The sequence below is a fragment of the Tachysurus vachellii genome, chromosome 8 (assembly GCF_030014155.1).
Source record: "Tachysurus vachellii isolate PV-2020 chromosome 8, HZAU_Pvac_v1, whole genome shotgun sequence".
NCBI classification, from domain to species: Eukaryota; Metazoa; Chordata; class Actinopteri; order Siluriformes; family Bagridae; genus Tachysurus; species Tachysurus vachellii.
In genome coordinates this window covers 7982390-7994842 of record NC_083467.1, presented here as the reverse complement: position 1 = coordinate 7994842, position 12453 = coordinate 7982390, and the positions used below count along the sequence as shown (strand labels likewise).

General features: G+C 35.4%; 2 protein-coding genes across 3 annotated transcripts; both read right to left on the bottom strand.

The window, feature by feature from the left end:
• Positions 1-516: 516 nt before the first annotated feature.
• casq2 (calsequestrin 2) lies at positions 517-7719 on the bottom strand. Of its 2 annotated transcripts, none has more exons than XM_060876049.1 (12): positions 7461-7719; positions 7059-7306; positions 5661-5745; positions 5183-5283; positions 4950-5061; positions 4458-4531; positions 4114-4244; positions 3865-3910; positions 2499-2553; positions 2312-2412; positions 2129-2203; positions 517-1121 (listed from the first exon to the last, which is right to left on the bottom strand). In XM_060876049.1, exons 2-12 carry the CDS (start codon positions 7293-7295, stop codon positions 861-863), a joined length of 1278 nt encoding a protein of 425 aa, XP_060732032.1. In that variant the 5' UTR covers positions 7296-7306; positions 7461-7719; the 3' UTR covers positions 517-860. The 2 variants fall into 2 exon arrangements, with proteins under 2 accessions (XP_060732032.1, XP_060732030.1); XM_060876047.1 differs by having other exon boundaries at positions 7059-7376; positions 7461-7717.
• A 2102-nt stretch (positions 7720-9821) lies between these two features.
• LOC132850534 (potassium voltage-gated channel subfamily E member 2-like) lies at positions 9822-10196 on the bottom strand. Its single transcript, XM_060877175.1, has one exon. It carries the CDS (start codon positions 10194-10196, stop codon positions 9822-9824), a length of 375 nt encoding a protein of 124 aa, XP_060733158.1.
• Positions 10197-12453: the final 2257 nt, after the last annotated feature.

Sequence of the window (12453 nt, the reverse complement as noted above, 5' to 3'; positions counted from 1 at the left end):
AAAGTAAAAAGTTTGTTTGTTCTTTGCGTTGAAAAACACAAAGCTAAAATCAGGTTGGTGGAAAAAAGGCTTTGAGCTACCAGAAAGGATATGGTAATTTATATTATCACTCTTTACAGCCATGGTAAGCAGAACAGTATCTCAGCATCCACAAAATATTGTACATTGAGGGGGGTGGGCTACAATATCAAAAGATAACATACTCCTGTCAGCCACGAATTCCTGTTTTTAGCTTAAGATGAACAAAAATCACAGTAATCAACTGTCAGGTTTTATTGACTCTGTGTCATCTTAAATGTTGCAAGTCATGGAATAAAATAAACCAATTTTGTTTAAGACAAATTTTAAAACTGGTTTGAAATCAAATTAGTTTTACTTTTCAATTCCTCTTTTGAGTCTGGTCAGGAGTTTCCGAATGGACCAGAACATACAGTAAGGTAACCAACAGGTAAAGAAGTGTAGATTTCAAAAAGAACGGCACGACATACGAGAGAACAATAAACAGAATATATGCCATTTTATAATTATTAAAATTAATTGATTTATTTTCAAGTTTAAATCGGCACAATTTTTTTTACCATTACAAATATTTACTGCTCTAAAGGATCCCTGAAGCATGGTGTTTATTTTGGAGTATTTCTTTTAATTCAGCCTGAGCAAGTTATTTATATTTCAGATATATTAATGCTGCCAGTAATTTTTGGACACTGAGTTCAGTTTATTGCGAAAGTTTGATATTTAGTAAGATTGTGCACAAAAATGTGCAAAATGATTATGGTACTAAGGTGTTCATACAGGATATAGATGTCCTTGAGCGAGTAAAAGGCAAGTTTTGACTCAACAGAATTCATGTTTGTAGGTTACTCATCATCATCGTCATCATCATCATCATCGTCGTCGTCGTCATCATCATCGTCATCATCATCGTCATCATCATCGTCATCATCATCGTCGTCGTCGTCATCATCATCATCATCATCATCATCATCATCATCATCATCATCATCATCATCATCTTCAGTATTAACCTTTCCAGAAAGCACATCCTCTATCCAGTCCTCAAGTTCCTCAGCAGAGGGCAAATCCTCATCACTATCTATCTCCATCCACACACTGTCCGCCTAGCAATGGATTACAGAGATTAAATATTACATATTATTATATTACATATTACATATTTAAAAAACATACTTTATTCTTTTTAAAGAGGGATGTAGATACAGTTGTATGAAAAGGTTTAGGCACCCATCAGCAAATTACAAATTTAGTTGCAGCGAAATACTTCGTCTTGAATTTCTTGACATGGTTCATGGTGGATTTTTTTTTTTTCAAGTATGTTTTGCATCAGTTTCTTGGCTTTCAGAATTTACTGAAATACATTTTTCATCTACCTGTGATATGTTTCCTGGGTGCCACACCTCATAAATAAATGCTTCTTATTTTTCTATTGATTGCAGCAAACGAATTCAATACTTCATCAGTTCAAAACAGGTTTCATTTTATTTTACTGTTTTTCTTTTGTTTTGTTTTTTTAGTGGAAGAAACCAATGTGCAAGCAATATAGCATCACTATTCCTGTTTAAACTAAACCCTCCTGCAAGTCCTTGCTGTCATTTGTGGATTTTGCATTGTGTTTATTCCCAGCATACAGACAGACATATCTGAGAGTTTTCTTGGTCTTCCAGACATTGCCCTGACTTTTACACAACTCCTTATAAAGCATTTATTAATGACATTTTGGAAGGTGGAAATGGCAAGCGCATATATTTTTATCTTTCTATGCATTGCAGGCACCAGTTAGATTCATTTTCAGATTCAAATCGGATGTTTAACCAATGATTGTTGAGTTTGAACACAAAGTTTGAAAGCCATTATTTGCTTGTTTGTTTGTTTGTTTGTTTGTTTGAGTTTTACTAAGCTGATAATTTCTAATAGCAATTCTTGACCTGAATAATAAGTCAATCAAAGCCTTCTAAGACTTTACAATTGGAAGTATAAAAGCCTGTACAGTTATTATTCTATTACACACACAATAATTTAAATTTAATTTTTTGGGAAAAAAAATAGTTTGCTGCAATGTTCGTATATGTGTTCATATGTGTGTTAGTTAGTTTGTTGCTGTACTTACATCTGTGACATTAACTATTCCAATCTGAGGCCTGAAGAGGTCAATTTTAAATATTTTCTCCCAGTATGGAAGTAGCTGAAGAAAAAGAGATAAAATTGGAGAAAGTCTCTTAGTTACGCTTCACTCAGAAATGCTTCTGCCACACATAACATTGTTGAATGAATAAGATTTTGGGGTACTGACTAGAGGGAAGTCATCAGGATCAATCCAGACAATACTCAAGTTAGGGTTCTGTGTATTGTCTCGTGCAACTTCTTTCAGAATTTCCAAGAACTCAAAGCCATCTATAAAGTAAAGAATATAGAACATAATGGCACCTGGAAGTTTATATCAGTAGTTAAATATCTAACACTGTAAGTTTTACATGTACCTGGGTCCTCCTCTTCTGCAAAGGCTACAATGTGAAAGCCGTCCAGGTCATCTTCCTGCAGAACAGCACATTTTAGTCAACTGATTAAATAATCAACGGGTTTTCAGCCTACTTACATACTGCTGAATCTCTTTCCATTATATATATTTATGATATATAAAGTTAGTTTTCGACTGCTCAATTAAATGTTTTTTAATTCAGTAATCCAATAACAAGTTGGTTTAGATATAACATAAATATATAACTGGTCCTAATATATTTTCTCTGTGAAAAGGAATGAAAGGCTCTATGCCTCCAATAAACAGCCTAATTCACTCACTCACTCACTCATTTTCTACCGCTTATCCGAACTACCTCGGGTCACGGGGAGCCTGTGCCTATCTCAGGCGTCATCGGGCATCAAGGCAGGATACACCCTGGACGGAGTGCCAACCCATCACAGGGCACACACACACACTCTCATTCACTCACGCAATCACACACTAGGGACAATTTTCCAGAGATGCCAATCAACCTACCATGCATGTCTTTGGACTGGGGGAGGAAACCGGAGTACCAGGAGGAAACCCCCGAGGCACAGGGAGAACATGCAAACTCCACACACACAAGGCGGAGGCGGGAATCGAACCCCAACCCTGGAGGTGTGAGGCAAACGTGCTAACCACTAAGCCACCGTGCCCCCATTATATATTTAAAACAAAAGAATATGCCTTGCTGTAGTAGTTTTAGAGTTTTCGTATTGTCGCAAAAGTAGAAAAACAGGGATCACCGAAGTCAATAAGCATATTCATTTAAGACCAGAGTACCCGGAGGAAACCCCCGAGGCACGGGGAGAACATGCAAACTCCACACACACAAGGTGGAGGCGGGAATTGAACCCCAACCCTGGAGGTGTGAGGCAAACGTGCTAACCACTAAGCCACCGTGCCCCCCCAGCCTAATTCAATTCAATTCAATTTAATTTATTTGTATATCACTTTTAACAATTCACATTGTCTCAAAGCAGCTTTACAGAAGTATAGTATATAAAGTTACTATATATCTTTATCTATCCCTATCCCTAATGAACAAGGCGACAGAGGCAAGGAAAATCTCCATCCTCATTTGGGTGGCACTGGACAGTAAATAATGTAAATGTAAATAATGTACTAATATTAGTTTAATATTTGGATTATGCTATGTTAAAAATAAATCTGTACTGAGGGGGTCAGTGGAATTTATTTTATAGTTAAAGGGGTTCCTGGCTACAAAAATTTTGGGAACCTTTGGTTTAGAAGTCATCATACAGTATGTTATTTAGTTTTTTCCTCTTTTTACTTCTGTTCATTCATTCTTTCTTCAAATGTAATATTTGAATAATCCTCACCCAAGTCTCGAACATGTCCTCAGCTCTCAGTTTTCGTAGTGTTGATCTATGAAGGTAAAACAAGAAAGTCACCTTTCTTCTAACTCACACATAGTCAAGATGTCTGTTCATATTTTTCCACACATCTTTCCATCGATCCAGACAGCCATGGCCTTAAAGCCATTAAATCAGTGTCTAAATGTCTTCACACTCACAAACATCCATCCATTTATTTATTTATCTATCCATCCTTCCAGTCAGATCAATTACCTCCTGTGCTCATTGATAAATGCCACAAGTTCCTCTTCAGTATGGGGTCTGTCTGGAATGGTGACTGCTTCCTCCATGAAGGGCTCATAGAAGTCTACTTCATTCATCTTAAGAGTCAACTCTTTCGCTACCTGAAAAATGACAAAACAAAATAAAACCAGGCCCAGGACAGGTACAAGATCTCCATGTTCCTTTAGAAATTTTTTCTTCTAATCTCTTCATAAAAGATTTTCATAGCCAATTTTGAAAACATTTGTTTGGGATTAAAGTCTTTAATGGGAGAAGTGGTGGGGCAGGAAAAGTATTTGCCAAAAACAAAATTTCCACATACATACAGCACTCACAGATTTTTCAAAGGTGGCAAAAAATTTGATGAATGGATGGAACTGCTCGGCAGCTTCATTGAAAGCCAGAAAATCTGAGAAGAGAAGAGAAGAGAAGAGAAGAGAAGAGAAGAGAAGAGAAGAGAAGAGAAGAGAAGAGAAGAGAAAGTCTGTTAGTATTCAGTGAATTATGCAGACATTTGATAAAAAGGCAATTTCTTTGCTATTTCCTTATGTGCTTCCTGCCAAGTAAACTTCTTCTCAACTTAAAACAGGTCTCAAATTTTTATATTTATCTCATATCAACTATAAATTATCATGTTTAAGTGACGTTATGTGTACTTATACACAATCTAATTTAATTTCTGGATATTTTGAATGTATTTATATGTGTATGTTAATTTGGTGAATGTGTATGAACCATATACATTTTTTGTTTTCCAGTTTGTGTTCTACTTCTCCAGCTGTTACAGACACACACACACACACACACATATAAATGCACACACTCACGCTCTGACTCCGGATTCTTGAAGTAGCCGATTACTCTAATGTCCTCTTCCATCCGGTCAAAAGCCTGCAGCTCTAAAGCATTATCAATGACCTCTACTGGATCATCCAACAGCTGCAAAAAATTTGAGTACTGTTACAATGCACATTGCACTCATTCAACATGCAGTACAGAAGGGCTAATTAAATGGACTGATGCAATGATAGAAACAGCAAGAAGGAAATTAAATCCTTACGTCCAGCAGAAACTCCACAAGGATGTCTGCAGAAAGTAGTCCATCATACTCAATTACACGATCTGCCTTAAAAACATAGACGCTGCCCTCTTCTTGTAGACCTGAAATTGAATGTCATTAAATGTTAATACTACACTTGGTAATTTTTTTAATCTCCACTCTTTCACCATGTGATTAATCTCTTTTCACCTTTATGCAACCTTCATCCTGTGCTTTATCAACAAAGCCTTTTTTTCTTGGCTGATTAGATCAGGCAACTGAAAGAACTATGTGACCTTTATCACCATGAAAACTGGATTTTAAAACGTGCATTAACATTAACAAAATAAGCATTTTCCTAATTAGCAAGCAAGCTGTCTGTGAAGGTTCCCTGGTTTCAGGTTTATCTTTTACTGTCCAATTAAGGAAGACTTGAAGTAATGACTTGCAAACCCTTTGTGAGATCATTATAGTGCCTGCAGGTTTTGTTCAGTCTTACCTAGTTTCTTAGCGACCTTGGCATCTTTCTCAGAGTCAACCATTCCAAATCCGATGTCTTTTTCCTGCAAGACCTGAGCAGCCATCTGTAAATCACCAGTATATGTAACAGTAAAAGTCATGTTAGCACAAATATTGAACAAATTTTGATTTGTTTTGTTATATTTTCTAGGTTTTCTTTTATTCTATTCTATAAAAATATTCTCATAATTGAAAAATTGTACAGTAAATTTTATATATAGTAAACCAATACATGCATCTATTTTACAGTCTCAGTTATTTGTGCTGTAATTATTCTAGAATTTATCCAAAAAAGAATGATTTATGTTATTTTCACCATTAACATACTTCTTTTATAGTCCTAAATCCTGAATTCTATCAGCCATAAGAATTACTATGTATAATATTTAACATTCACTTTAAATATCCATTATCTGCAATAAATTGATCATTTAAAATGCTTTTATAATATTATATTTGTAATATAATATACAGTATGTATTAACATTTCACGCAACTATAATTTTTAGGCTAATGTACAGACCTGGTAGATTGTATTACATGGTTATGTGATTTCAAACCATACTAGCAATAGCCCAGTTTCTGAATAGATTTGAATACCAATTAAATCTAATCCCATATGAACCCATATCTGGTTCCTCCCCAAATGTTTGGTGCAAATTTGGTTTAAAATGTTAGCTGTGCTTGTGTGTGGAAAAAGGCAGACAGATGAGTAGCTAGGTACAACATCTACCAGCTAAAGCATGTATATAAAAGCATTCAGGAGGCCCTAAGAATAAAATACAGCACTCACTGGAGTTCCTGATCAGAATAGCAATTAAGAATAGCAGAGAAATGTGTTAGTATTCCTTTCTGTAGCTCAGAGGTGAAAAACACTAGGAGACAGGAAACAGCGAGCTCTAACAGATCTACTTAGCTTCAACATAGCAGAACCTGGATTTTACTAAGTGACTACAGTAGCATTTTGCACTGGAGAGAACAGTTATGGACAAATATTTTCTAATAGAACATACAAAATACACTTCTACATATAAGTTAATTAATTAAGGATTTGTGTGCAAATAAATAGTCATGAAATGAGTAGACATACAATAACATAAGATATAAACGCTTAATGACCAGCACAAATATTCACACGCACACACACACACACACACACACACACACACACACACACACACACACACACACACACACACACACACACACTTTCAACTATTCAACATTCTTTACACTTCTGAAAATGACTAACATTATTTTCCACTTAACATAACTGAAGAGATTCCACATAGTACATATTAGTTTACAATTACTCCTATTCTTCTACTCATTCATCAGTATCTCTCTCTATATATATCTCATTGGCTTGCTCTCTCACCTCCAGCACAAGTTCAGTCATTTGGAACTGTTTCTGCAGCTCCTTGCTGGTTGGAGCTGGTGCATGGTAGAGCAGGCATAGCATCTGGTGGTTCTTCAAAGCTTTGCGGTAGTTTTTGTTATCGATGTCCAACACTCTGTCCTTGCCATCATAGCGGGGGAACTCCAGGCCTTTCCTGGTCCAGGCAAGAGCTGCCAAGCTCAAACACACAAGCACTACCAACCAGGGTGTTCTCATCGCTGTCACTACTACACAAGTGCACAGGTATTAATCTTGTACACACACTACTAGGATTCTCACACACTCAGATCAGATAAGCTGTGCAGGAAAAAATAAAAAAAAAAATAAAAAAGTTCAAACAGGAAGATATAATTCAAGACAAATCTTCATGGTCTTATGTACCTTTCCAATGGAAACTCAGTTCTGTTCAGCCTCTTGCTCTCTTTCTCTGTCTCCCTTACTGTTTCTGTCTCTCTTTTGGCTGGAGACAAAGCACAGGGCATTGAGGGGGGATACCTTACATAGCAGTAGCCCTCTGACTCTCTCCCGGGTCTTTTTTTAGGAGCCCAGTTGTTTCATTGCTAAAAATACTCCAGCTAAACTGCAAGAGGAAGGAACAATGTGTGGGACTGGCTAAGCTTATACAAACAATATTTTATCATGAGATGAACATGGCTATTTTATAACATGCAGTATCACTGGAAAGTAGTCAGAACCCTGGCATTGTGCTGCTCAGTTTCTGTGTATGCTGGTGTGTGTGTGTGTGTGTGTGTGTGTGTGCAATAAGAAAGAATAGAAAAATGTATATACTGCACTGTAACCAGACATTTGATTAGTTCATTGGAACAAAACAGCATTTGATTCAAACAGATAATGATGTTAGTGTTAGTAATGGAATAATGTCAGAGATCCCACTAGCAAAATGGCATTTCTCCCGGTGTAGCCCTGCAACTGTAAGTATGCATGTGAGAGTGTGTACACAGACTAAGGGACATAGAGATTTCTTTTTGTAAATAGGCATTTAAACAGGACAGCTGATGAATTAGCTCCTTAATTGGTAGGCGCAAGAGGAGAAGCCACAGATCATTCCTCAAGAAGACTGCTGCCTTAACCTAATGACCCTCAGAGTCTAGAGAAACCCTCTGAAGAGACTGGCACATTAGAGGCAGACAGCTGCAACTTAGCAAAAGCAAAAAACAATATGGTTCTGCCAAGGAGACTTTACGATACACTATAATGTCTAGTTAGTATAAATGTACCTAATTTTCTATATGGATTAATTTAATAAAGGGTTTATTGTTTGTTTCAATCAAGTGAATTATAAGGTTTTTCCATCTTAAAAAAATATAGCTATTTTTATGTCTTGCTGATAAAGGTGGTCAGTGATCATGATGAATATTTCTGGTGTTATTTGTAGCACAGGAAACTTGATACTCTTCTTATTGTCATCTAGGTGTTACAGTTAAACCTACACATATACTGTAGCCCTGTGTACTGTATATATTCTGTTTAGTTCGAATCCAGTCTTTTAAATGTTGCACCGATGCTATAGAATACGGTGAGTTTCCATTTTAGCCACAAAAAGAAAATAACAAAATGAGAAATTTCAAAAGTATCAAAATTACTGTAAAGAGCAGAAGCCAAAGAGAAGCTAAAACAAATCAGTACTCACCTTTAAAACTGCTGCATGTCTCTTGGTGACTGTGTAGTGCAGTTTTAGAATTCAATCCAGTGTAGGCTGTTCTAAGCATTTTGGAGTAATTTCCATGCTTCTTTGCAATTCATTTACTGTTACTTGCTTCTGTCTCTGCAGACCTCTATGATGTTGAGATCAGGCCTTTGTGGATGCTATATCATCTGTTGTAAAACATGATTTTCTTCTTTTTGCTGACAATTTTGATGAAATCTATATTTTTTTGAACTTTTTTGCTATTTTACTATTTTATTTACACTTTAATGCATGAGAAATAAAGAAAAGATGTTATTTAGTTATGTATTTATCTAATTATTCACTTGTTGTAGATAATCTGATGGTTATACTCTAAATACCAACACTGTCTGTGCCTTAATATAGAAGTCAATTAGATCCATGCACATCCCAGACTCCTCTTCTCATGTTGGAAATCTTTAGTATCTCACTTATTTCTGTTCAAATTTTCTCACTATACAACAGTATGCTCTAATAACTTATAACATCACTATCTGCTACCCAGAAGAAAATTAGTTCTCTCTGTTTCCTCTCAATGTTGTTTTTTCTCATGTCATCTGAGGAAGTTTTTCCTTGCCACTAAATTACATATAGATGATTAAAGCTATTGTATTGTTAAATCGGGTACACAGATAACATATCATTGGATTGAACTTAGTATTGCAATTGTTCATTGTTTGGATTCAGTCCCACAAAGGTAAAAAAAAAACAAACCCCAACATTTCCAGGAATGAGAAAACGAATGAGGTTTTCAGTTAAGATACTGATGCATCCTCCTGAATTTTAAACCAACGGAGCAAGTGCGATACCCTGAATAACAGCAGATTTTTTGCTGGAATGAGAGAACATTGCACATTGGATCAGTTAATTGATTATTTTTATTTGTTTATGAATATCACAATGTCAGATGAAATGATGCATTACTTTGGTTATCAGCATATTTTCCATAAATGCATTTATGCTTATGCTGTTGGACTTTTTTTTATAATCACAGTAATCAAGAACCTAAACATGACGCATCTTTCCACGTGTGTTTTTCAAGAAGAGGCTGAGGGTCATGGTGAACCAGATCCATCAAAGGTTCTGGTGCTTGGGTTGGAGATGATGTAGCTTTGGTTATATGCTTGAATCTGAGGTTGTGAGCTCCATTCTCCCTCAATGTATTTATGGTAGGGGTCATTGGAGTGCTCCCTGCGTTTGGACTTTACTGTGCTCACTAGAATGGCCACCACAATGAAGGCATATATCCCTATCATTACCACTAGATACCATATAACATTGTCAAAGTTTTCTTCAGCCAGTCGGGCATTTAGATCACGTTCAGCCTTTGTGCTGTTCCATTGCCACTGCTTCAGGAAATCATTCAGATTACTAGTTAATGAATCCTGCAGGTGGAGGGTCAGGTTGGACCAATCAGACGATGTTGTCATCTAATTAGTGAAGACAGCATAGAAGGGAAGAAGAAAACAAGGTTGTTCTCTCTGGAGTGTAGTGTTGATTTCTATTTTAAAGGAACAGTTCATTGAAAACTAAATGGTTTCTTCCTTTAGTTTTGCCTTGGAGATACAGGACCAGTGTTGCTAATATGTACGGCAATGTTATAATTTCTAAAATTGGGTGAGAATGTTTTACACAAAACATATAATTATTAACTCAAAGAAGGAAAAAGGATCCTAAAATATCTGCAACTGAGCTACTGTGACTTGTAATAGTGAGCCTGTAATAGTAATTTATGGTTAGTTTTAGATGTTATTATGCTCCAGATTTCAGACCCACCAGTGTTCTGAAATATCAGAGCAGAGAACTCCTCTGGATACAATAACAGCTTGTGTGGAGCTAGTTTTAACAATCTGGCTTGGTATCTCAGCCCTAGGGAGAGCAAGAAAGCTCTCAATGCAGACAAGCACAAACCAACGATTAGAGATCAGAGCAACATTTCCACTACACACACAAATTGAGTATTCTTGCTGGTTAAAATGTAAAAGAGAAGCAGTTTGGCAGACATGTGCATGTGCATTGTAAGAAATCTTGCTTGGGCTCCAGTTATAAAAGAATCTCAAAAAAATCTGCTAATCATTAATAAAAGACCTGGCACATCTCAAAACAAAGTGTGCCGGTCTGTCTGCATACTTACTCTTGTATGCACTAATTTATAATTATCTAATTAAATGAAACATGCTTTTAATCAAGTACAAGCTATAGGAAAGCATTTCTGTAAAATACTACTTAATTTATTGGTGACTTATTTTTGGCCGTTAAATCCATCACATCATAGCTATATCAGATCAGCAGATATCAGTTATTATTCTGTCACTTCAGTGTATTTTCTATGGTTTGGGCTGCAGGCTTAAATAGTTTATTAAGGTTCAATGACCATCTTCATTTAATCCAAATGATAGAACAATGGTATGAAATGTTTAAAAGTAGGCAGCAATAGAATTTATCTACCAAACAAGTACCATTTACACCCCCACACAATATGGTTAACGATCCAAGATTATCTCATAGACACTTTACATAAAAATGGCATCAATTTATGGTGAATAACAGCAAATGTTAGGCTCATGTGGACCTGAAGTTGGACCTGTCCTGTGAGTTATTAGTAACTCAGATAATAAAATTTTCTGCAGTTTTATATGTAAAAAAAATCTAACTGCCATAACTGTGCTATTGGTACAGTATTATCATTATCATTAGTGATGAGTGAGTGAAGATTATGTAATACAGTTTGTGCAGTGCTAAACTATCAACTATCAAGTATCATCTTTTAAACTAATCTATAAATTAATCTGTATTTAACCTTAGAGTATTTACAAGATTTAATTTGAAGTATTTTCAGTTATGCAGCAGTAAAACACTGTAATAAAATATTTTATATGAATATGTACAATATGTTAACATCTAAAAAAATACTTTTCTTTATGATCATGAACCAACATATTAAATTCAAACTAAATGAGAAGAAGCAGAAATAACTACTAATACTACTACTAGTACTACTACTACTATGACTACTACTACCGCTATGACTGCTACTATTACTACTACTACTACTACTACTACTACTACTACTACTACTAATAATAATAATAATAATAATAATAATAATAATAATAATAATAATAATAATAATAGGCAGGTACAATATATAAAACTGTATAATCTGATGAGTTTGTGTTGATCTCTATTGTACCTTTAATTTGACAGATAGACTGCATAAATCATTTGTGTTATCAGTATGTAACTGTTTGAGCCAGGAAGTGTATCATTTTATTATTTCTAAAATGATAAAAAATCATTTAGGTTAAGTACAGTAATGTTAACTACCATATAACCACCAGCTGGTTATTGATCTGACAAGTTCCTTTAAAACTACAATTCTATCAGAATTTGCTAGGTGAGTATTATGTGAGTATTTGACAAAAATGCAATCTAATACTAAACCTTGAGTTTTGAGATATAAGACCTCTCTAGATTTAACACTTCACTTGGTTAAGACATTCTTGACTCAAATGTCCAAATATTTAAATATTTTCCAACACTTGTAAGATAAACAGTAAGTCCTTTCTGTAATCACAGAATGTGGAAAAATCTGGTTTTAGAGAAGGTGATGTTAAACTTACTCTATCTTTAGCTCCAGTGCTGTTCTCATATGCAGGACAAAGTGATCAAAAGTACCAGTGATCA